This window comes from Diceros bicornis, chromosome 37 (genome assembly GCF_020826845.1).
Source record: "Diceros bicornis minor isolate mBicDic1 chromosome 37, mDicBic1.mat.cur, whole genome shotgun sequence".
Lineage (NCBI taxonomy): Eukaryota > Metazoa > Chordata > Mammalia > Perissodactyla > Rhinocerotidae > Diceros > Diceros bicornis.
Window position 1 is genome coordinate 21483402 of NC_080776.1, and position 26146 is coordinate 21509547.

Genomic DNA, 26146 nt, shown 5'->3' on the forward strand with positions numbered 1-26146 from the left:
TAACCTGGGCCGCCGAAACGGAGTGTGCTGAACCTAACTACTATGCCATGGGGCTACGCCCTACTGCTAGCTTCTTTCCATTGAAACTTTTTTTTTTTTGTGAGGAAGATCAGCCCTGAGCTAACATCCATGCCAATCCTCTTTTTTTCTTTTCTTTTTTTGCTGAGGAAGACTGGCCCTGAGCTAACATCCATGCCCATCTTCCTCCACTTTATGTGGGACGCCGCCACAGCATGGCCCGACAAGCGGCACGTCAGTGCGTGCCTGGAATCCGAACCCGGGCTGCCAGCAGCGGAGCGTGCGCACTTAACTGCTACGCCACGGGGCTGGCCCGCATTGAAGCATTTTAATAGTTCTTTTGTTTATTAACTTTTATGTAATATCCCCACTTTTTTGGGACTTCGTAAATTTGAATGGTGTTGCCTAACATAGTCAGGTTCCTGTGGTTTTTTGTTGAAGGACTGAAAAGATTTAGGGACAGATAGATGGCTGAAGTGAACATTTGGCTGAGTTTTCACTCCTTTCTTCTTTTATTTTATCCTCCTCCCCCTTTATTTCCTGGCCCCTATCCTCGTCTCCTCAGGAAATGTGGCAGTTCTCACAGTTACCTGCATGGGACACTGACAGCATCAGCCAAGCTCTGCCTGAGAGCTCACTTTTGCTCTTTTATCTTTTTACATACTAATAATATGCAACACACATGTAAGCTTTGAGGCACATGATAAACTACATGTGTGAGCCTGTCACCCTGCAGAGCTCTAGGGTGTCACGCCAGGGCTCCTCTGTCCAGCCTCCTGCCTTGCAACATCTTTTAGTCACCATTCGACTTTCCGGTTCATGCCTTCTGCCAGTGTTCCTTTTGGTAGTTTATTTTTCTTTGTTACCGTTTTGCAGGGGTTCTCACAATGTTCTGGTTGCTGGCTCGAGCTGTTGGCAATTTCGTGCGTATCTTCTCCCAGATGGCAGCTTCTCTCTTCTCTTTCTTTGTAAAGTGTCTTTGATGAGCACAAGTTCTCAGTTGGAATATGGTTGGCTTTGGCAGTCTTATAGTTTATGTTTAGTATTAGTCCTATTTAAGAAAATTCCCCAATCCCAAGCTTGTAAAGAAATTCTCCTGTATTGTCTGCTGAAACTTTGCGAGTTTTTTCTTTTGCATTGACCCTGTAGTCCATCTGGAACTGCCTTTTGTCTGTGGTGTGAGGTGAGGGACCAGTTGCATCTTTCCCCTTAGGTAACCTGTGTCTCAGCCCCGTCCATTGACTGGTCCCTTCTCTACCCCCACCCCAGCCTGCAGTGCTGCTGCTGTCACACATCATGCTTTCAAATCTGCGAGCGCCTGTTTCTGGGCTGTCTTTGATCCCCAAATTCTACGTGTAGAATTTGCTCTGAGGAGTAAGATATTTCGTGAGAGCAGTGTTCTTTGAAGCATTGTTGGTGGTATTGAGCGGGAAGCGTTCTAAATGTCCCAGCAGTGGGAGTGAGTTGATGATATACGCACATCAGTACAAATACTCTGTAGCCCACAAAAATATATTGACTAATATGGAAGGTTGTTGACAATATATCATGACAGAAAAAACAGGAAGTTAAAGTACGGTATGTACAGTGTGATTCTGTGTTTATAAAAAGTTAAGAAACATGCAAGTTAAAAAAGAACAGCCTACCATCTATGCTTCCTCCCATCCCACTCACATCCAGTGCACTTTGATCTGGCTTCGGCATCGGGCGAAGGGTCGGGCCATCGAGTCTGCTCCAGCAGGTCCTTGGTGACCTCCCCTCGGCCCCTCTGTTGCCTCCTCCCAGCCCCCATTTGTGGCCTCGCTGCTGTACCGGACGTCAGTGTGGTCTTCTTGGCGTGTTCACGTCCGCTCCCCTGGTTTTCTGCATACTTTCTTCTCATCCTCTTTTTTGGACTCCCACTCCTCTCTGTGCCTAATGTTGGCGTCCTGGGGCTCCCCATTCCCTGGGCCTCCTCTTGTTCCCCCCCTTCTCCATAAGGGACTTCATTGACCCATCTCCCCCGTTAAACTTTCTCTCACACCCCCTACCACATATCTGCTGCCGGCTCTCCACTCAGCTCCCCCAGTGTCCTCGAGGTTCACAGAGTCAGTGTGGCCAAAACTAAGCCCGCTTCCTCACCCATGAGACCCCCGGAGTCAGCCTAGGTTCCTGTCCTGTCTCCTCCTCGCCTTCGTCTATGGTGGGTCTTCTTCCCAAACACTCTCATGCCTGTGTCCATGTGTCCTTCCTCCTAGGTGCTCGTTGTTGCTGGCGGCCCTCTTACAGGAGTTTCTGGAGTGTTCTCCCTGCCTCCCGGTTTCCCCTCCTCTCCCTTTCCTCCACCCTGTAGCCAAAATCATCTTTCTAAAATGTACAGCAGGGAGACACCACCCCCTGATTCAGGGTCCCTGTGACCCACAGGCCTGGCTGTCAGTCATCTGGCCCCACCCTGTCAGGCTCTGTCTGCAGCCCAGAGGAGGCTGTGGGGCTCTGAGGGTTTCAGGCCTCTCTGCCTGGCCTGCTCAGACTCTGCTTGTCTTCTGAGACCTGCTCTGTGAATCCTTCCCTCCGGGGGGAGTTGTTCCCTCTCTGGTGCCCCGCGTCCTCTGTCCTCCTCTGTCTGAGCTGTCCCTGTAGCCCTCAGAGCCGGTGCTGAGGCCGCGTGTCTGGGGAGGGAGTGAAGGGGAGGGCTGAGGGAAGGGGCTCCCCCTGCCTTTGCAGAGAGGGGGCATCCTCACCCCACGACTGGGCACACGCAGCCTCTTGAAGACAGAGGATGCCTGGTGGGCGGGTGGGTCTGACCTGGGCTCGTGGGGCCTGTTCTCGCCTCTTTCTGCGCACTGGGTTGAAGCCTTTTTCAAGGGCATTTCCAGAGCTGCCTCACTCAGTTCTTTGCTCCTGAGTGGGGTGACTAGAGACTTGAGCTTCCCCTGCAGCAGGTGCGGGCCGGGCTCGCCTGTGGGCCAGGTGCGCCTGTCTTGTCTGTCTGGTCAGTGGGTGGCCGTGGCACCCAGGGTCACGCGTAGGCTCCGGCTGAATACTCTGCCAGATCGTTCCCTGGAGTCCAGCCTGGGGATCTGCTTCCTCTGTTTGCAGGTGGGCGGGGTGCTCACTCTGCCACTCGCTGCTCTGATTCTCAGTGCCCGTGTGTGTTGCAAATCTGTCGTTTCTTGTCCCTGATGGTAATGAAGGTGCCCTGGGTTGCTTGAAGGACAGAGTTGGCCCTTTTGTTTGTGCAAAGCACTTGACAAAACGATTCGAAGAGCCTGGCCGCGCAGGCTGCCCTGAGTGGGCTGCACTTGGGGTCTGGGCTTTTGACTTCTGGTTCCCTGCTCTGCTGGGCGTCAGGAGGAGCCCTGCCAGCCTAGCAGGGTTTCCTGTGGGTGCCATTTACAGGCTGCCAAATGCAAAACGCGGCAGATTATTCAGGGGTGTTATTTTCTTGACCACTTTTAGTTCATTGCTTTTGACTGAGTGTTTAAAAATATTCTGCAGCATATCTATAGTATTCATGAGCAGCGAATCAGGAGGAGAGATGCAGTTTCTGAGAAAGCTTCAAAGAAATACTGGTCTTTATCTCTTCCCCAGCCTTTTCCGCTGAAACCCACCAGAGTCTTTTTCTGAGCACTCTCGTTCTATAAATAGAACGGCCGCTCTCCTTGGGTAGCCCAAGATCGCAGCTTCATCCGCTTTCTGAAAGGTTTGTGTGTGTGTGTGTGTGGATTGTGTTTTAAGTTTGCTTTTCTTTTATGTGTGAGGTGTGTAGCAGGAGACTCGAAAAAATACTCTAGCATTTATCCTGTAAAGATAACTTATTATAACTTTTCTGGGTCTGGGCTTCTTCTTCTTCTTCTTCTTTTTTTAATTTGCATTTAGGAAAGAGATGGAAGCGATTACTTCCCCTGCAGAGGTAAGGAAGACCTACGGGGGCGAGGAGAGCTGCCTTTGCCTGTGAGGGAGTCCCGTGAGGTCAGGAGGAGAGGCTCCCCTGGAGGGTAGTACAGCGTCCGTGGGTGGCATTGCTGTGACAGACGTAGCTGTTCTGTGTCTTTGAAGAGCACACTGAAATGAGCGTCACCATGTGGACTTGGGAAACAGCAGCCCTGCAGTCCTTCCATCTTGCAGACTGGTTTCTATCTGGAGCTCCTGGGATCAGAGGGTGAGCCCTCTCTCCGCCTTCCGTGTCAGCCTCGTTCTTGTTCGGCACATGCTGCGGCCCTTCAGGAAAGCCAGAGCCTTTGTTTAGTTAGGGATGGAGGTTTCAGAGGCTGTGACTGTGGTTGATGTGTTTCTTCCCTGGATCACTGGGTGGTGTTGGGGTCCTCTCTTCTCTTCTCCTGGCACTCTAATTACCTGGGAGAGCAGGGGGTGAAGTATTCACAGAATGTGCATAGGTAGGTTCTCAGTGGTGTCCTCCTGGGCTGATCCTCTGGGGAGGTGGAGAGGGTTGCTGTCTGTGCGGGCGGGACGGCCCTGCCAGCACAGGTTCCCTCCTACTCGGCACGTGCTCGTGAGCGGACCTGTGCAGCCCACCCTGCCCAGGGAGCTCACGGAGAGGACGTCCGGTGATGGGGAAAGGGAGCAGAGCAGCGCTGCCTGCATTCCCAGGACACCCTGGAGCGCTGTGCTGCTCAGGTGGGGGTCCTGGTGCTCGGCCAGGTAGTGGAGTGTGGGGTGGGAGGCGTTCTTCAGCGTTCTTCTCCGGGGGCGGGTCACACTGCATCCGAGGTCCGCTCCCTTCCTCGTTAGGAGTAGACTGGTGGAGAGACTGGACAGCACGGTGTTCTGCTTGCTTTCTGACCTGGCACATTTGGGTGACATGAGGTTTCTGTGTCTGGTTTCATCTTACGTCGTCTTAAGTGGCCCCAGGTGCCCGAGTGCTTCGTACAGATACTTTTTGAAAAAAGTAACTTAAAGTGCTAAAGTGCTTGTGGGATTAGGTATTAAACAAAAGCTTCTCTGAACCAATATTCTTGTCCTTGAACAGAATTTTTGTACATTCTACCTCCATTCAGTGATGAGACTTCGTGTAGAATGGACCTTTCTCTTAGGTGGGGGTCAAAGAAAGTGTGCAGTCGCTGAGAGCCAGGCTCTTGTTTCACGCTCGTTGTTTGTTAGTTTTGACTGTGTTAGTGGTGCTGAGTGGTTCAGAGCGTCTAATGGCAAGTAGCTCTGGGAGCATTTAACTTCTGAGTGGTCTGTAGGGCTCCCTCGTCCCGTTAGGTGTCCAGCCGTGGGACACAACTTGAGGGAAACAGCTCCAGTAGAAGCTGTGCGCCCTTCTTGGCATTGATGGGGCCAAGGGAGTGGACTGCCGTCCCCCTCTTGATCCTCTTGAGAGAACTCCTGATCAGACTTGTGGCATGAGATGAGTTTAGTGACTTGCCTGTGGTGCTTCTCTCTCACGGGCTGGGCAGATGCACATGCCTGGCCTGTGAATAGGGTGAGGGCTGAGTGGGGTCCAGGCCTGGAGCCGCACTGAACCCCACAGCAACCTACGTCGACAGTTTTGGCAACAGGATCCTGAGAAATGGCAGGAGGCCAGACAACACGGAGACAGGGCCAAGAATAGCTGAAAAATACCAAATGCTGAAGTTGGAGAACGCACTGGCCCCGCGCTGCCTACTCTGGTCCTGTGAGCCTCGTGTCCCCTTCTGCTGATGCCCTGGGTATATCCAGGTCACACCTTGGGCCTCTGACACCCCCACCACTCAGGTGCACCATCGTCCCTCAGAGAATTGTGTGAGCCCTCCCCTGCAGCGTGCCTGGTCTGTCCACAGGTCAAGGTCTGGGGAGAGTGTGAAGTATTTCTGTTAGGCCCTCGGCCGTTAGAGACACGAGTGCACGGGCCTGTCGGCGTGCGGGTCGGCGGGACACATGCTCACGAATATGCTTCTGTGCTTTCAGACTATCATCAAGGAGGGGACGCTGACCAAACAGAACAATTCCTTCCAGCGATCAAAAAGGAGATACTTTAAGCTTCGCGGGCGCACACTATACTATGCAAAGACCGCAAAGGTGAGGAGCAGTGGAGGAAACTCCACGAGGGAAAAGCTGAGAGAGAGGAGCTGCAGGGGAGGGTTTGGGTACTGAGTCCTCGTCTGGGAAAAACCTTGGATTCTTAGGTCTGTTATTTGCAGTGAGTTTCGTAATACTCTAGGGTGCTTATTTTGTTTTAAGGCATGTTTTATTTCTTATAAACATTGATTTTTATTCATTTCCTTTTTCTTTAATGTCCTCTGTCACCAGTGGGGAAAGGAGAAATGTCACAAATAACCACATTACAGTTGGATATCTTTCTTTCAGAAAGATTGGGGGTGTCACAGGCTTATAAATCTCTTATTATTGACTAAAATATATTTTTAAAAAAATATAATTGGCAGGGGCTGGCCTGGTGGCGTAGTGGTTAAGTGCGCTCTGCTATGGCGGCCAGGGTTCGCAGGTTCAGAACCCCGGGCACGGACCGGGTGCGGACCGACGCACTGCTTATCAAGCCGTGCTGTGGTGGCGTCCCATGTAAAGTAGAGGAAGATGGGCACAGATATTAGCCCAGGGTCAATCTTCCTCAGCAAAATGAGGAGGATTGGCATCAGATGTTAGCTCAGGGCTAATCTTCCTCACACACACAAAATAAGATTGTTTATTAAAAAAATATATAATTGGCATACAAAAAGCTGTAGATATTTAATGTACATAACTTGATGAGTTTGGAGATAAGTATATACCCGTAAAACTATCTGGAAGTATTTTGAAGTGTATTGGGCTTCTTGGTGTGTGAACAGAAACGTGAAATTCTTTACCTTCAAGCTTTCTAGCCATGATCCTTCTTTCTGTGTGCCATCTTGTACTTAAGGTTTAAAGCTAGAATTGCCAGGCAGATGCTAATGAGAGAGGAGGAGCCAGTGAAAGTCGCTAAATTACTTCCAGGTTTGAACGAATGTGGTGTTATGCATTTCAAACACCAGTGTGTTTGCAAACCTAGTTTTTGGTATTGCGAATGCCAGTATTTTTATATCATTGTTGATGTCAATACTGATATTTTGGTATTAAAAAAATCTGGAGGGGCCAGGCCAGTGGTGTAGCAGTTAAGTTCACATGCTCTGCTTTGGTGGCCTGAGGTTTGCAGGTTCGGATCCTGGGCATGGACCTACACACGGCTTATCAAGCCATGCTGTGGCAGGCGTCCCACATATAAAGTAGAGGAAGATGGGCATGAATGTTAGCCCAGGGCCAATCTTCCTCAGCAGAAAGAGGAGGATTGGCAACAGATGTTAGCTCAGGGCTGATCTTGCTCACCAAAAAAAAAAAAAAAAAACAGTCTGGGATCTGAATCATTTAAATTTTGAGATGTATCCTTAGAGAGTTAGTGCATTAAAATTTGAAATTGAACAGAGCAACTTATTTAGAAAGGGTTCTGACCACATCCCTTATTTTTAAAAAAAAACCCTTATAGTTATTTTAGTTCTGTGTGTATGTGTGTTGGGGGTGGAGGGGAGGTTACTTAAAAGGCTGAGTCTCTTTTCTAAGTTATTAGTATTTCCTCCAGGGGTTTCTGATAGCATCCTCTTAGAGGGGACAGTAAGGTAAATAGGAGGTGGGGGCTGTGATGGGGGCATTTGGGGGAAAGAGGAGAGGAAAAGGGGGTTGGCCTCGGGCCTAATTCCCAGTCCTTCCCTGGAGCCTGACTGTCTGTCTCTCCATTCTAGATTTCTTCTGCTCTGCTTCGTTGTTTTCTTTCATGGCTGGATCCCTTCTATTGGGATGGTCTCTCTTCCCCTAGAATCATTTATTTTAGCCAGGACCTTTCCCCCTAAATGTGCTAGCTGGAGAAACTGAAGCCGGAAGGATAGAGGATCCTCAGTCCGGACCCCTGCTCTCTCAGGTGGACTCCGTGTGAGACATGTTTCACATTTAAAAGTGACATGCTGGTATTATAAAAAATAAATACAGAAATTGCAGCGTTGTTTTTTGTTTTCTTATTTTGCTCCACTGATGCAGTTGCTAATGAACTCCTGGATTAAAACAACCACAGAGCTGTACCTGTGAACTCAGTGCTCTCTATTAGAGGCAGAGAGGGTGGGCTCACTCGGTGATCATTTGGTCATCCAGGGCTCCCATTTCAAGGCACGTGGGTGTCTGTGGGTGCTTGACTGGGGTTGAGGGAGCGTGTGGGCAGCACTGGGCCAGGGCTTAGGAACACATCGCCTTGGGGATGCCTTGTCCCGCACTGACTGCCGTCCCTGTGTCTCTCTCCAGTCGATCATATTTGATGAGGTGGATCTGACTGATGCCAGCGTGGCCGAGTCCAGCACCAAAAACGTCAACAACAGTTTTACGGTAAGACTGGATACACACCTTTTTTGGTTCCTTACCATATTCGGCTTTCCTTTTTTTTTTTTTTTTCTTGAGGAAGATTTGCCCTGAGCTAACATCTGTGCCCGTCTGACTCTGTTTTGTATGTGGGTTGCCTCCACAACGTGGCTGCTCACGAGTGGCGTAGGTCTGTGCCTGGAACTGAACCTGGGTTGCTGAAGTGGAGCATGCCAAATGTAACCATTGGGCCATGGGGCCGGCCCCACGGCTTTCCTTTTTAATTTGAATATCTGTGAGCAGTTTAGATTTTTTCATTCTTTTTTCTCTGATTGGAATGATTCCTGGTAAATTTTGAATTTAATGCTGAAAATAGTGCTGTGGTTGGAGAATAACAGAATTTACCACATGTAAGCTCAAAAGAACAGGAGGGTCCAAATGGATTTTTCTAATGTGTCATAGTTTACATTTCTCTAACAATTTTGCACAGAGGTTTGTTTTTCATGATTATTGTAGAAAATTTGAAAAATATGGAAAAGTATGTTGAAGCAATTAAAAAAACAACCATAATTCAGCCACCTCGAAACACAGAATGTTGATATTTTGGTGTGTTTCTTTTCTTTTTTACTTTTAAACTGTTCCTCCCCAAATTTATGAAAGTTCTGTTGTACTTTCTGTAGAAGTTTTAAATGCATAAAATCATGTGACCTCAGCACCCAGAGGAAGCCATCTGCTCACTCCAGAGTGTTTATCCTTATTTCTAAATATCTGTGTCTTCACCCTTGTACACCTTGAGATCATATTGTCCTTTTGTTTTTCACCTGTTTTTTTTTTTTCTCTTGACAATTTATGGTGGACATTTTCCCATATCGATTCCCATGTCTAAACATTCGTCATATTTTTTAATGGCTAGATAGCATTTCTTGTATGCCTACAATTTGGGCTTCAGGGGTTGACTTGAGAACCTACCTGTATAAGGTGTGACTCTAATAGCAGGAATGGAATATTAAAAAAAAATTTTTTTTTTATATGTGCTATTAAGCTATCCCATCTAGAAATAAAGTATGCTCCCTGATTTTTTTCAATTCTCTTTTAACTCAGTCAAGGTGGGTAGTTTTTTCAGGTTTAGGATCTGACATTTTGGGTTAGTGTTAGTTTCAGATACTTTCAGGTTGTGTTTTATCTTATGTATTGATTTATGGATTGATTGTTGATGTTGCTGATACAAATGGAATTTTCCTTCCTCCATTTAAACTTCTGCTTATTTTGTTTTGATGTAACTAACTGCTCTTGGTTTTGCTTCATGGCCTATCGAATTAGTCAGACTTTGCTGATAGTCTCTCTCGTTTTATTCTTCATTTTACTTGGAATATTTTAACTTTTTCTCCATTAATTTTAGTGTTTACTTACTGGCTAAACTAAACTATGTAAATGAATGATTCTTTGATTTGTGGCTTTTAGAGTTTTTAATAGGAATAGGTGTTGGATTTCATTGGAGTGTTTGAGCATTAATTTAGATGATCAATTTGGTTTTAGGTATTTATATATTTCCTAATAATAAAATTGTTCTTGGTAATGTTGAATTTTACAACATAATTTTGGATTTAGTATTTTCCCATCCATGCGTGTGCTTTTCTTTGGGGTAGAAGGTAGCCTTTGTTGTGCTTTGATTTCAGAGTTAAACTAGCCCTATAAAATTCATTTAGTAACTTTCCATGATTTTATGTGTTCTGGAAAATTTTATAGCTTACAATTGATTGTTTCTTGAAGGTTTGAGAGAACTTACTTTATCTGTCATGAAGACTTTTCAGTGAGGTAAGGCTATGGATAAACCTAAAAGTTTATTTTTGCTTTTAGATCATTCAAGCTTTTTTACTTCTTGAGTCCATTTTTGTAATTTACCTTCCCACTGATTCCACACCTTCAAATTTAGTAACAGGTGTTATTTGCACTTTAAACATTTTTGTCTCTGGTTCAATTCCCTGTTGCATTTCTAATTTTATTTTTTTAGCCCTTGTCTTTCTTGTCAGATTTCTTAAAATCTTATCATTTTTTGTTTTTTAAGAGAATGAGTTCTTGTATTATTGATCAATTCTGTTTTTCTGTTATCTAATTCAATTTCTGGATTTATGTTTATTGGCGTTTTTCTGCTTTTCACAACTTTTTAAAACAACTTATTGATTGGCTTATTCTTATTTTCATATATATATATGTGTGTGTATATATATATATGAAATTTACACATATGTATATATATAAAAAACACGAGGGACTCTGCATTTAACTTTGAGTGCCTTTCTGTTCACATTCCAAAAGTTGTTTTTTCTCCTGAGGAGTAGAAAAATATTGTTAAAGACAAATAGCTTTTCTGATCACTCAAGTTATTGAAGAAAATTTTGAAAGACATAAATAGAAATAGGAAATTTAAAATCATCCATATTCTTATTACCCAAAGAAACCTAGTAATATATTTTGGTTTATGTCATTCCCACCAAATATGTTTCATAAAATACAATTTTTAATCTTTTTTCTTCACTTAACAATGAGCTTTTTCTCTTATCTTATAATATCCTTCAAAATCTTGTTTATTAATGTTGCACAGTATTCCATCAGTTAAATGTATAAGTTTATTTAACCAGTCCCTATATTGAACATTCCATTTTTTCCTATCATAAATAATATTGTGATGTGCACTTGTACACAGATCCTTTTGTATGTTTCAGATTATTTCCATAGTATAAATTCTTAGAAATGGAATTCCATTTGAGGTAGAAAGTATGAACTTGTAAAAGGTTTTTGAAAAATAAATGTGGTATTGATACATGTTATAACTTGGATGAGCCTTGAAAACATGCTGAGTGAAAGAAGCCAGAGACAAAAGGCCACATATTTTATGGTTCTGTTTGTATGAAATGCCACAATAGGCAAATCTATAGAGACAGCAAGTAGATTAGTGGTTATGAGGGACTGTGGGGGAGGGAGGAGTGCTAATGGGTACCGGATTTTTTGGAGGTGACAAAATGTTCTAAAATTAGACAGCGGTGATAGTTGCACAACCTTGTGAATATGCTAAAAACCACTGAATTGTATACTTTAAAAGAGTGAACTGTATGGGAATTATATCGCAATAAAAAATACTATGGAAAAAATAGTGTGGCCCTGTGCTTTTGGTGCTGCGTGAGTTACTGTGGAGTGTGGTCTGAGAGTGAGCCCTGATTCATGTGCTGTCTGTGTGGGAAGACGTGTTCAGAGTGCCAGATAGTGGACTCCCAGGTGTTGAGCGTGTCCTGTGTTGGGGAACTCTGGAACCCCATTCCTATCGGGAGTCACGGATGATTGATTCGCAGCACTCAGGGCAGAGGCACCGATCTTTCACGTTTATTTTGGATTTTGTTAGTGCTCTTAAAACTGCCTTTTCATCTAAGGATGTGCTGAAAGGGCAAGAGAAAGATTAATACTGAAGTTTCCTGGAAACATTCCAAGATGAGGGGGCTCATCCCTGAGCAGTCATGATGGCGTCGTAATATGGAATAAACGGGAGTGTTTGGAGCCAGGTGGCCGGTGCAGTGCCCCCAGATGTGCTTCTGTTAAGAGTCAGTAAGTTCTAGGCACTGGGGCTATAGTTAATACAAATATCTTCTTTGCTTAGCATTCACACTGTCTGATCTTTCCGATTTCTAACCCCTGCAGCATTTGCTATCTGAACGCTGAACCTGTCACTTACTGCACAGCGAACTGTAGGAATCTGTGCAGGTCTCTCTTCAATCGTCTGCCCTCCTGGAACGCAGAGCCCGGCCTTGGACTTTGCCAGTGCCTGGGGCACATGCTCAGGGAGTGAGTGCAGATTGAATGAATGTATTTGACCAGAAGCAAATGTTCTGGAATATCTCATTTGGTTTTCCAGCTATTCCAGTGGTCATTTCCAAATTCCACAACTTCTACTAAAATTGCATGCCTGATACAAACAACCAGTCAGTGAAAGCTGCTATTATCATGAATCAACCAACGGATGGGAGCCTTTTGTGGCTGGAGCAGCATGAGTAAATGCACTCCACATTAGAAAAGACTCCCTTTTTACTCCTCCCTAACATCGCCAAAGAAGTGTACCATAAGGACCTAAAGACCCGAGGAACAAGGGACTTCCGAGGGAAAGGGAGGAAATATTGGGAGAGAGGAGAGACTCTAGACAGGCTTGGTGGATGAAATGGGACAAAGGACACTTATGTAACAAAAGACACTTATGTCTGCTTGTCTTCCTGTTCTTTATGAACACAGTGGAGCTGGGGTGAAGCTAAACACGTAGACGGCCTTTAGATGCTTGGTAGGTGGGGCAGCGGCAGTGGGAGCTTTCAGAAGATGGGGAGTAGAGCAGTGTCCTCTGCGTTCTTACCTGCAAGTGGGGTCACCCCCTTACAAGGCCAAAAACACGGCAGCACGAAGAGAAAAAGGCGATTTGCCAGCTTCATGTGCTAGTCTCTGCGATAATATGAAATTGTATGTTTTTGACGATTAAACATGTTAATATTAATCTATGAAAGCTAAAAGGCTTTTGGTGTATTATTGCCAAATTGCTCTTAGAACTTATATGAAAGGGACTTCATGAAGTGCTTTTTTCTATCCTTTTACAAACACCATGTGTTAAAAGATTAGAATATCTTTGCCACTTTGATAGTGTAAAAATGGTAATTTGTTTTAATTTGTTTCTTTGATTATCAAAGTGAGGTGGAACATTTCTCACAGTTCGTTGGCCATTTGTATTTCTCTCTTTATGAATTGATTTTTCATGTGCTTTCCGATAGTCAGCTCTTTATTTTTAGAGTTCAAACCCCTCCCCCCCTTCTCTGTCTATCTAAATTTGCCCTCATGGCTATAATAGTTTCAGTGATCTTTTTGGTTTTTTTTTTTCCAGCTAGATTTAGGTTAGATTTAGCTAGATTAGATTTGCACACTAAGAGTGGGCAAAAGTTATCAGGTAAAAATGCTTCCCGTTTCTCCTTTATATTTCTTTTCTTCCCATTATCTAACATATTTTTAATTTATTTTCAGCCTTGTGATCACAAAATTTACAGATTCGTGCTGAAGCTGTATTTTTACTACCATAACTCTTCAAAGGAGTTTGTCAGAGTAGCATTTCTGCTTTACTGAAACTTTGTGTGTTTTAAATAAATTTTTTAAAATTGAAATATGACTTCCAAACCAAAAAGTGCACAAATGTAAGTGCAGAGCTTGATGTGTAACCACTAACCCAGATCAAGTGACAGAACGTATCCAGGCCCCGAGAAGCTCCTCTCGTGATCCCTCCCAGTCATTACCCTCCCCTCTCCCTATGTAACTACTATCCTCACCTCTAATACTGTGGATTCGTTTTCGCTGTTTTAGATATTTGATGTAAATGGACTCATATTCCTTTGTGTTTCCTAATTTCATGGCATTTGGGGAATTGTTTGGTTGTATTGTTATTGATTTCTAACTTCTACTGTGATCAGAGAACATATTCTGTATGATTTCAATCCTTTAAAGTTGTTGAGACTTTCTTTATGACCCAGTAATGGTCACTTTTCATAAATGTTCCACATGTATTTGAACAGAACTTAGATTCAGTAATTCCTGTAAGCGGTTTATTAGGACAAAAGTTCAGTCATTTTTCTCAAATCTTTTATAAGCTTCTGATTTGTTTTTCTGCTTGTCCTATTAGTTATTGAGTGAGATTATTACTTCTTTTCTCTGTCTCACATTTTATATTTTTCTGGTGTATAGTGAACCTGCTGTCTTCCAGGTTCTGGTTTTGGTTTTCCACCTTTAAAAGTGTTTTTTTTTTTCCCTCTATGATTCTGGTTCATGTGCTTTGTCTTGTTCTTTGGGAACTCTGCTTGTGTGTTCATTCGCTGATCGAGCATGTGTCTGTTGAGGGCCTGCCCGGGGCGAGCACCATGCTCAGTGGCGACGTTCAATGGTGAGCAGAAGTGGGGAGGCTCTTCTTCCTCAACTTGCTTTCTAGTGGGGGCTCAGTGAAGCACCCAGAGAGGGGTGTAACGAGAGGCTGAGACAGGCAACAGGGAAAGAAGGCTGCATGGGGCATATCCTAAGGAGGACCCCTCACCGGTCTTGGGGAGGGCTTGGGAAGACTGCCCCTGAGGAAGTGATGTTTTAACTGAGACGCGAAGAGTGGGAACTGGTAAATCTCCTGAAGAGAGTGTGCTTGTGAGTTTGTGCCTTTGTGTCTTGTGCCTGTAGGCACTTGGAGTGGGGCAGGTCGAGGGGCCAGCGTGTGCAAAGGCCTTGTGATGAGGTGGGGGGGGCGCAGTCTAGACTGTGTGAAGAAGGGAAAGAAGGACCGTGTGGCCCGCTGAGGCCAGAGGGAGAGAGAGACCGTAGGAGGCAATGGGAAGGGCTTGGGACTAGTCCTTCAACTTGTAATGCCATTGACTAGTTCGTTGTGGGGAAATAACCAGGTTTGCAGTATTGAAACGAAACTTTTTACTCTGGCTGCAATGTGGGGGTGAACTGAGGGAGAAAGGGGGAGGGCGTATAGAAAGTGGTAGGAAACCACTGCCCTCACTGAGAGAGGGTGGCTTCTGGTTCGGAGTAGAGTGGGGTGGAAGGGGGCAGTCGACGTGAGGTGGGTGAAGGTGTCAGGGGTTCTGCTAAAGCAGCAGGCTGGTTAAATGTGTTCCCGAGTCCGGCAGGGGCCAGGGGCTGTGGGGTTGTGGGGGTAGGGTTCTTTATCTTCCATATCTGTCCGGCTCTTCTGCATTATTTTAATTTGTTGGTTTTCTCTAATTCTATTTACTAAAGTTTTAGTTTTGTTTCTTATTGCATTTGCTTGTGATTTTTACCCTCATTCTACCATAGCTTTCATGTTCTTTCTAGTTTGTTTTTATCCTAGGCTAATTCTTGTTTGATAGAATATTTTTGAAATGTTTTCTTTTTAGCATAGGTATTTCCCTGCCTTGGGAAAGGATTTCCTTTGAGCACCTCCGTTTTCTCTTAGGTTTCCAGATGTTTTCATTGACTGGATAGTCCCCTCCTTGCTCTGTTCATCTTTGAGCTTTCTTTAGTGATTTCAGTTGTTGACTTCAAGTCCTACACGGCTTCTTTTATAATCTTCCTGTAGCAGCCTAGGGCTGTAGAGTGTGCCAGGAATTATAGGGGCGTTAGGGTTTAGTGCTTTTATTTACTTATTTCTCCATGTCAGTGTTTCCATCATTTTTAACCTCTATCCTATTTTAATAAAGATTTGATGAAATGTCATCACCTCCTTTAATGTTATTTGAAGTTTCAAAATGTAGCAGAAAGAAATAAACTCAGTGGGGCACTGCCCGGCTCTGTTCCCAGGCCACCGCCCCCGTCTGCCCGTCCCTCCCTGAGAGTCGCTGCTCCCAGTCCGTTCGGCTTTATTTAGTTTGTTGTAATGCTGCATATGTGCTGCACGGATATGTGAGGATTTTTGTCTGTTTTGTCCCCTGCTTACCCCGGTGCCAGCACATAGTAGGTGCTTGTACCTCTCTGCTGTGGAGTGACTTGATCAACACTAGGACGATTTGAGCCTGCCCCTCTCATTGAGTCCACTCAGCGGACCAGACCTGGGTGTCACTGAGAGAGCAGAGCTCCCTCACGCAGCACACGGTCCCGTGGCGTGGCAGGTGTGAGCAGTCACAGACGCACTGCGGGCCGTGAAGGAAGTAGCTCGGGGCTGCAGTGGTGGCAGGTGTCGGGGAAGGCCTTCCCGTGGCCAGGAGAGACACCTGGAGCCCTGAGGCTGAGAGGGAGGTGGCCAGCAACGCCAACTGTCGGGGGTGGAAGTGGTTCCTGCCAGAGGGAGCGGAGCATGTGAGGGTGGTGAGAGGGACAGAGGTCAGAGGTGAAGTGCTTTCCAGTCCACTCCAGGCGGGGAGTTTGGACTTGTTTGCCCTATGTATTGGGAAGCCATGAAGAGTTTTAAAGCTGGGAGTGATAACGGCGGGTTTTTGTTATGAGTCTGGCTGCTGCCGGAGACTAGATCTGAGGGAAGAGGTGGCCAGAATGTGTGTGAGGAGGTCCGACAGGCACCTGTGCTGTGGCCAGGTGAGAGGTGTGGAAGCCTAGACACGGCCAGCGCTGATCTTTGTTTTGTGTGACTCGGGAATTAGTAACAGTGTTGAAGACGAGTGGGGTGTTGGGCAGTCAGTGACAGATGCTTCCCAGCAAGCGGCTCTGCACGAGGCGCCGCGGTCGCTTTGCACAAGGCACTCGTGCCTTCTCCCTTCACCAGGAGCATATCACTGGGCGCTGTTAGAGATGTCATCTCCAAGACTTACTTCATGGTGGCTGGTGTCAGAGGCCCTGTCCCTTTTGAAGGAGGCAGAATCAGAGCCGAGTTCAATGTAGTGAAGATTTTCTAAACTGAGTAGGACAAAGAGACTTGTCCTCTGAGGTGGACACAGGGGCCCCTGATGGACAGTGGGAAGCAGGTTGAGGGGTGACTCTAGGCAGGTGTGGGCTGAGCCCTGGCCCGTGTCCCTCGGAGGGTAGGGAGCCCGGAGCACGCTGGAATTGTGAGGCATTCATGCCCACGCTGTCTGGGAGAGGACAGTGGCTCTCGGTGGAAGTTTCACTCCCCAGAGCCCTTCACCCCAGTCAGGGTTGCCCCCGGCCACCTGCTGTCACACTGGCACCCACTCGTGGCACTCTGGCTCTGGGGCCTTGCCTGAGCCCTCCGCCTCAGACTCCTCAGGTTGTGGTGCTGGCGTTGGGTGGCATGTCGGCCCTGGGACAAGCAGCTGGCTCTGGTTTTGCCAAGGCACACATCCGAATCCCCAGGCTGGTGGCTGGGTACTCATGACACCCTGCCTCCGTGGGGCTCTCAGTCCCCCACTCAGTCAGAGTTGGCTGAGCAGCCAGAGGGCAGAGACAGAGGGTGCTCTCAGCAGAGAGCCAGCGCTGTGGTGGAAAAGGAGCCTGCAGAAAAGATGGCGCCTTATAAGTTATTACACTTATGTGTTTATGGACTCATGCTGTAGCACGTTCAAGTACCTTTGTTTCATTGATGGGGGAAATTATGTGCTTTGTGGTGTTTCCAAAGTTTGGGTTTCCCAGAGGAATCAGGCAGGGACTCTGTCTTTGAATGTCTGTGATCTGTATTTCCTCAGTCGAGTGTAAGATCCTAGACAGCAGGACTAGGTCATATTCCTTTTTTTTGTCTCTGAAAATACCCCCCACAGGACCTTGCACAGTAGCGGTGTTCAGAGGCAAGAACTGGGGAGCTAGGATGTGAATCCTACATACAGCTCTGAGCCTTGGTTTGTCCATCTGAGAAATGAGATAATAGTAGTACCTGTTTGTGGGGCTGTGGTGAGGGTTACATGAGTTCATACAATGTAGGTGTGATATGTTTGCTCTTAACATTATGGTTCTAGGCACTCACTGGTTATCTAGTCAATGAGTGCATTGAAAGCAGTGAACCAAATTAATTTATTATTTCATTTGGTACTTAGAAATTTTTCTTTGAGTTTGGTATACTTATATTTCTTAAATGTTGCATACTTCTGTTTACTGAATGATAACTTCTCATTAATCAAAATTATTATGATTACTCTAGATTTCCCTGGGCCTAATGCAGTCTGAATGTTGGACTCTTACCCCTGGGGTCATGGCAGCAGCTGCCATTGAGTTGGACCTTGAAGAAGAAAGACAAGTTTTACTGGAATATATCTGAAATATAAAGCCATTAAAAAGAGTCATATTCTGCCCATTTTTAAAAACAGTGTAAATCACTGAGTGCCTCCTCATTTCTTACCTAATACAGTCCAGGGGATCTGGCTCTCTGGTCCCTCCTTGCCTCTCGCCCTGACACACACCTGCTCCAGCCAAGCCTGTTCCTTGTGGGGAATGAGCGCCCTGTGCAGGGGTCGCCCTGGCCTTTGTGGGGCCCTCAACGTGGAGGCCCTCACCCCAAGTTCTCCTCGTAGACCCCGTCCATCCCTCAAAGGTAGGGCGAGAACTCCCTCCTCTGTAAAATGTTCCTGTTTTATGCTCTGGTCAGAAGGGTATGTGCAGCTGCCCTCTGCTCCCTTGGGGCAGTGGTTCCCTAACTTGGCTGTGCCCGAGCACCCTTTGGAACTTAAAAAAGGAAAAAAAAAGGTTCCTGGTACCATCCCCAGAGATTGCGATGCTGATTTACAAACGTGTGATTTTTCAAAGCTTTCCATGATTTGAGGTGCAGCCACGTTTGGGACCTACACTCATGTGACACTGAATGAGCACAGCCTCCTTAGTAATCTGTGCACTTGGTCACACCTTCTTCCTTCTTGACCTGAGAGGCTCTCTTTCTCAGCTGGCTGTCCACGGTGCAAGACACACTGGCTGTGTGTGCGAGCGAGTGGGAGCTAGGAAGTGGGTTCCGTTGCTCCTTTCTGTTCAGAGAGGATGTTGAGTCGTTGGAACAGACGTTCATTGTCATGGGTGATTCTGTGGGCTGGCCCTGTTCTGTTGCTGTTACCCACTGACAGATGCCTTGAGTACTGGGAGTGGGAGGACCCGGCAGCTGCCCTGGCCTGTGTGTTTCTGGGTTCTGCTGAGCAGCTGTGGGAGGGGCTGGCTCCTTTCCTCTGTGTGTGTGTTTCCAGCAGGTTTGACAGCTTGAAAACTTCTCGTTTAGTCCTGGAGAATATAGGAATAATTTGACAGCAGGTAAGGCTTTACCCTCACAACCTAATTTCAGAAATCAATTGGAAAAGAGTCATGTTTTAGAAAGACTTGTTTTTCCTTCTTTCAACAATCGTGTGTTGTGACAAACTCTACTGGGTGCCTGAGGGCGGACGGAGGTGGATAAAGCGTTCCCTGTGCTCAGGGACTCCTCACAGCCTGCTAGACGTGAGCAGAAATCACCATAGTGCCTGTAATAGAAGATGCAAAACGTGGTGAGTGATGAGAAAGAAGCAGCTCAGGCGGCCGGGGGTGCAGGTTTCTTCTGGGAAGGGACGTGTGAGTGGACGTGGGGACGGGTCCCTCGCAGAGAGGACGGCGTGGGAAGAGCCCGCCAGCAGGTCACATGTGTTCAAGGAATAGTATCCGGGAGCACTGTTCATGCGACAAACCAACAGTGTGCGGGTCAGGTTACTACCTTATTTCTTAAAGTGTCTAAATCATAGTGATGATTAAAAAGGAAATTTAAAGTTGGAAAAAAAGAAGATCCCACAGTAGCTCAGCAGCTGTTTTTTTTTCACGTTCCCTTCAGGCTTTTTCATAGGCAAACGTTAAATTGTACGTATGTTATACACACATCACTCTATGTACACTTTTATATTTTGGCTTTATTATTTCATCATAATCTCCACATCATGAGTCTCTCTATCATGCTCACTTTTATAGCTGCAGATATTTCATTGTGTAGAAATTTCTTTTTTTTTAAACAATTTATTTATTTCTTTATTTTTTCCTCCAAAGCCCCAGTAGATAGTTGTATGTCATAGTTGCACATCCTTCTAGTTGCTGTATGTGGGACACGGCCTCAGCGTGGCCAGAGAAGCGGTGCGTTGGTGTGCACCCGGGATCCAAACCCAGGCCACCAGCAGCAGAACGCGCGCACTTACCCGCTAAGCCATGGGGCCGGCCCGCATGTGGAAATTTCATTGTGTCCTAGTTGATCAGTTAAACTTTATTTGCTCACTCCTGCAGTATTAGAGACTTGGAACGTTTTCACTTTTTCCTGTTGAAGATATTACTAGAATAAGCATCTTAGATCACAGGAGGCACATCTGGGAAAATGAGCATGGTCTTCCCCTGGGAACGGCTCCCGTGCTGAGCCCTCTTGCCCAGGAGAGCGTGTGGGTTTCCCTGAGAGGGCAGCCTTTGCTCGGTCGTGGGTCCTTTTCCACCTGTGTTGCCTGCCGTTGAGGTTGAGAAGATAAAACTTCTGCTCTGTGTGATTGGTGTGGTTCTGGTTTACAGCTTCATTTTTGGGCACGAGGACTTCTGTATTTCAGCTTCTGATTACTTTATATTGTTTTAGATGGATCATAATTGGAACTTTATTGTATCCCAAACCTCCAGAATCTCTGGTGAGCATGTCATGTACCTGTAATAAAGGAATGGAGGAGACTGGGCTGAGTTTGATGATGAGGAAGGGGACAGATCAAAGGACCCTGGCTCATGTAAGTGACTGAGCTGGTGGAGGAAGAAGTATGACCAGGGAGTGGGGCAGAACATCTTCTGTCTGGGCAGCATGGCCTGGAGAAGGGCAGCGGAGGAGTCGAGAACACGCAGTGTGAGGGGTGAGGGGTGGTTGGAGGGAATGGAAGAAGCTTGGGCAGAGGGCAGAAAGCGAGAAGTGAGTGTTTGTTGGTGTCATATAAGAATAGAATGAAGGGAAGGACAGGCCATGGGCTTATTTTTAAATTTCAGGAAAATGGATTGGTTTTCAGTATAGACTGAATGAGAATTAAGTTTAGGATATTCATGTTTAGAGGGCTGCTTCCACATAATGCCATATACAACACTGCATACATAAAAGGGAGTTTATTTTTAATTCTTAGTGTTTAATGTTTAGAAAATCATAAAGTTGTGTATATTAGAAATAGGTTTGGATGCTGTTAGTTTCCTGGGGCCGCCATGACAAATTACCATAAAAACCACTGAAATTTATTCTCTCACACTTCTAGAGGCCAGAAATCTGAAATCAAGGTGATGGTAGGGCTGCGCTCCCTCCCGAGGTCCCAGGGGAGATGCCATTTCTTGCGTCTTCCAGCTTCTTGTGGGTCCAGGTGTTCCTTGGCTTGCGGCTGCATCACTCCAATCTCCGCCTCTGTCTCCACATGGCTTTCTCCTCTTTCCCCTGTGTCTTCTCTTCTGTCTCTTATAAGGACATGTCGTTGATTTAGGGCCCACCCGGATAATCCAGGATGGTTTCATCTCAAGATCCTTAATTACATTTGCAAAGACCTTTTTCTCAAATAAGCTCATATTCACAGGTTCTGGGCATTAGAATGTGGACATATCTTTTTGCAGGCCATCATTCAACCCACTACATCTGCTTATAAGAAAAAATGCCAAAATGAGAACGGTATGAACATGTAAAGTTTTATTCTTCATACAAAAGAAGGCAGTCCTTGGTCAGCATGGCAGTTCCACGGGGTTGTCTGGCTCCTTCCACAATTTGGTTCTCCTGGTCCAAGATGGCTGCCAGAGTGCCAGTCACCCCCATATCTCCTTTTGGGAGATGCGGGAGAGGGAGGAGAGAAGAAAGTATGTTGCCTGGGAGGGGTTTTTAACTTAGGTTCATGGACACCCCCCTCTTCCCAAGGGGTCTGTGGATATGACTGTATTTTATTAAAATTGGTTTCCATTGCAATCCTAAGTATTTCATTTTCTGCATTTAGAGACATTCTGAGGAGGAGTCCATAGGCTTCACCAGACTGCCAAAAGGGGTCCACGGCACAAAAAAGATGTGCCATGTTTCAGTATTAATTGAATGAGAATTGCATTCTCACGTGGGATATACATGTTTAGGGGGCTGCTTCTGCAAAATACCGTATTGAAGTCTTGCACGACTTCCCCAAAGTATGACGCGGCACCTCTGCTTAGTCATATGGCCACACCATGTGGCTCTTGGGATAGGGATCTTGCAGGCTTTGCTCCTAGCATCATCCTAATGACTGCCCTGAAATGACCGTGTCAGGATAGCCATGCCATGCAAAGAGAGGAGTGATTTCTTATGTCTACGGTTGTAACTTCCCTTTCTCCAAGTGACATTGCTGAAATATTTTATGGTATCCAGAAGTCTCACGAAATATGTTACAAAGGTGGTCTTCTTTGTTAGCTGTGTGACTTAGGGCAAGATACTTCACCTTTCTAAGACTCAGTTATCTCATCTGAGAAATGGGATAATACTAGAGTCCATCTCATAGGTCATTGGGTTGGCAGAAAAGTGCCCTCTAAATGTTTGCTAGTTTTTTTCTCCACCAACACTCATCACCACTAGTAGGAAACTGACAGGGTTCAACTTGCTAATGCTTAGCAGTTATTCTGGTTTATAGGAATTTCAGAGGATTTCAGATGACGTCAATTTTATAGACAGTGTTAAAAAATAGCATCTGCCACTGAAGAGTAGATATCAGGAAAGAGTTATTATCCTTAAGAGTTACCAGGCAATAACTACTAACTACCTTATTAAATAAAGATATCTTACATTTTTAATTACATTTGATTTTCCTTTACATTTTATTTTTCCTGTTTTTATTAGTTATAGCCGGATAACTCTAAATAAAAAGGAAGCTATGTAATGGATTTACATAATATTTTTAGTTGTTTTAAATCTCGTCCCTTTGGCATTCATGTTTGTTGTGTGAATGGAAGCTCATTGGTAGGCTTGCACAGGGTGAAACTGAGTTTCTTGGCTCCTCCCAGTAGATGTCAGCCTGTGGGGTGGTCAGGGCTGCTCCTTTGGTGAGGACCCATGACCTCTCTCCAGATTTCAGCGTCAGTTTTCCTTTCAGCTTGTTTGGAGCTCAGATATTTCCTGGGCAAAACCCCTCTGCCAGTCACTTTGGCTCGGAGAGAGGAAAGTCTATATATATAATTGGCAGATTTCCTTGCATGGAAAAACTTCCCAATTTCTATGACCGCTGGCCTGCATCTGGGCTGGGCTGTTCCATAAGCTAGAAGCCCTGCCAGACGGGAAGCCCCACGTTAGGCCAGCAGCTCCTGCCCTCTGGGCTCTCTGCCATGAGCAAGCCCACCCCGGTTCCTGCTCAAGCGCAGGGTTCCAGGAGATCCTGACCTCACATCCTGGCTGTGCCAGCTGTCAGCTGTGGGATCTCAAGCAACTTCTTAACACCTGTAGTTTCATCTTCCCAGGGGCAGAATAGGGGCAGTCCTCCCTGGCACGTGGTGGTGGGGCAGGCCCCTGGCCCATAGTGGGCGCTTAGTGAACTCAGTGCTGTGATTGTGAAGACATGCCCCAGACAGTGCAGCAGGGCTGGAGAGCAGCTGCAGAAGGAAGCGAATCCAGTGAATTCCATGCTGCATAATCCACGTGGTGTTCTCAGTTTCAAGAAGCAGGAAGAAGCAGGCTTTGAGCCAAGTTGGTGGCCGTGTGTTTGCTAAGTGTGGGGTTTTGCCGAAGGCAGCACCTGCCTGTGTGGCACAGATGGCCCGAGGAGCCAGGTACTCCCCGTGAGGGCGGGGGTTTCAGTTCTTGCGGTTGTTCCAAGCAGGCAGAGAGAGGACACTGTCGACTTCTGGCAGCCTGGCTGGTGAGTGGTGGCTCCGACTCTGGCGTCTGTTAAGTAGACCTATTTAGACTTGGGGGCGGGAGAGGACGCTGTTACTTGTCTGGGCTGTGTGTTGTTATCGAGTAGGAGTTGTGTTTGTGAAATCTAAGCCATTTTCACAAAAAACTATCGGGATGTGTGTGTGTGTGTGTGTGTGTGTATGTGCGTTAACACTTCTGATTGTCTTTACAAATGACAGAGGAAATAAAAAAATGGATAGTTGAGAGACTAGTTTGACTGTAGTACTTTTGTGAAGAATTCTTTGAGAAAAGGAACAGTGGAGAAAAGGAACAGTACGTGGATTTGATTGAATTTTTTCTTAGGGTGTCTAGGAAATTAATAATTTTAGTCATTCTTTCCCAAGAATTCTTTGGTAAATGTGCCGGGGTGTATAACTCAGCCGAGTCCTGTCTGTGTGGCTCTTTTCCTTGAAAGTTAGGAAAATGCTATCATTTTGTAGGATATTATGTTTACAAGAAAAAGCTGCTTTCCTGTCCCAGAATGACCTGGTATTTCAGGGTATGTAGAGTGGTGGGATCTTTTTATTTCCTTGAAACAACTTGTTATCAAATTAAGATAATTCCGTGCTCTGTGGTGGGGAGATTGTGCTGTTTATTGGCTCAATTATCCTTCCCCCGCCACAGCTGAAGCACCTGGTTTGAAATGTAAACTCTAAAATGAAACATGTGATTCCCCCTCCGCCTTTCTTTTTTTTTTAGACAAGAGGAGGACTGTAGGAGCTGTTGTACTAGTTCTGTACAGGATGTTTAGCTAAACCTCAAAACCTCAGCCTCGTGTCAAGGTGCTCAGATAAGGCCGGGAGCGCCCCCTGCACGGAGCCACTCCTGGCTGCACTCAGGCTCACCTCCGTCCCTGTGGGACTTGTCTTAGAAAAGCTGGTTGGTGTCAGGGCGCCATCTTCTCTGTTGCCTAATTGTTCACTGGCTGCAAAGGTCTGAAGATGGTGGATCAGAGTAATCAGACATCTGGAAAAGACTCGGGAGTAGGGGTAGCCCCCACTCCATCCTTGGAGGGGCTGAAGGGACGCTGACCTCGAGGCAGGAGCCTTGGGTCTGTCCTACCCCGACACTGAAAACGAAGACTGCTTCCTTGTCTGGACACAAGGGCCCAGGCATAGCTGATCCCCGAGGGCGTTGCCAGCTCTGGCTGTCTCTGTCCTCTGAAGAGTGAACTTTATGCTTTGCTTTATCCAAGAAGTATCTAATCACACCAAGGAATAGATTGGGTATTTTTTGTTCCTTGGGAACATAAGTGCTGGTTGTCCAGGGCACTGCCAGTTCACACACCCTATTGTAGATAAGTTAGCGCCCACTTTGACTTGCAGAAGTTTCCCAGCTTGGGTGATAAATTACGTGGTCACTGTAGTCATTCAGAGAAGGGTTCACCCGTCTTTTAAAGAATATTTAAAGAATAATAAAATATGTAAACGTTAAAAGTATTTTTTTTTTGAGGAAGATTGGCCCTGTGCTAACATCTGTTGTCAATCTTCCTCTTTTACTTTTTTTCTCCCCAAAGCCCCAATACATAGTTGTGTATCCTAGTTGTAGGTCCTTCTAGCTCTTCTATGTGGGACAACGCCTCAGCATGGCTTGATGAGTGGTGAGTAGGTCCGTGCCCAGGATTCGAACCCGTGAATCCCGGGCGACCGAAGCGAAACGCGCAAACTTAACCGCTACACCACTGGGCCAGCCCCTAAACATATTTTTATAATTTAGTTGAGGCGTAATTGCTATACAGTGAACTGCACTACTTAAAGTGTATAGCTTGATGAGTTTACACACACACACACACACACACACAGTTTACACACACACACACACACACACACGCACCCGGCTGAAACTGTCACCGCAGTTAGGATAACAAACATCTCAGAAACCCCCCAGAAAGTTTCCCTGTGCTCCATCCTCTCTCTGTACCCCACCCCACCCCAGGCAAACATGGATCTATTTTCTGTCTTTGTAGATTAGTTTGAATTTTTTAGCCTTCCATAAAAATTGAATAATGATAGTAGGTCCTTTTTTTAAATGTCTGGCCTCTTTGGCTCAGCATAATGATTTTGAAATTTTCCACATTGGGTGTATCAGTAATTTGTTCCTTTTCCACGATTTGCTGATCCCTTTACCTCTTGGTGGGCATTTGAGCAGTTTCCAGTTCTGAGGTATGGCGGATAAAGCTGCCATGGACATTCATATGTAAGTCTCTGTGTGGACACATGTTTTGATTTCCCTCAGGTCAATACCTAGTAGTGGGATTGCTGGGTCATTTGGTGGATGTATGTTTAACTTTTTAAGAAACTGCTCAACTGTTTTCTAAAGTGCTTGGAATTTTACATTCCCACCTGCAGTGCATGAGAGTTCCGGTTGCTCCACATCCTCACCAGCACTTGGTGTGGTGAGTCTTTTTATTTTATGTGTCCTAATAGATACGTAGTGATATCTCACAGTGGTTTTAATTTCCTTTTCCCTGGTGGCAGATGAGGCCAGCATCTTTTCAGTGTGTATTGGCCATCTGTATTGGCCATTTGTATTGACCATTTATATCGGCCATTTGTATGTCTTCTTTTG

At 45.9% G+C, this 26146-nt stretch overlaps 1 protein-coding gene across 3 annotated transcripts in view; it reads left to right on the top strand.

The window, feature by feature from the left end:
- The window catches only part of DGKD (diacylglycerol kinase delta), a 109708-nt gene that overhangs the window by 24654 nt on the left and 58908 nt on the right, over positions 1-26146 (top strand). For 2 of the 3 annotated variants that reach the window (XM_058533242.1, XM_058533243.1), the window contains exons 2-3: positions 5908-6018; positions 8257-8337. In XM_058533242.1, coding sequence (XP_058389225.1) covers positions 5908-6018; positions 8257-8337 — 192 coding nt within the window. Of the gene's footprint in view, positions 1-5907; positions 6019-8256; positions 8338-10080; positions 10126-26146 lie in introns of those variants that run through there. The other variant, XM_058533244.1, reaches the window with a different exon arrangement.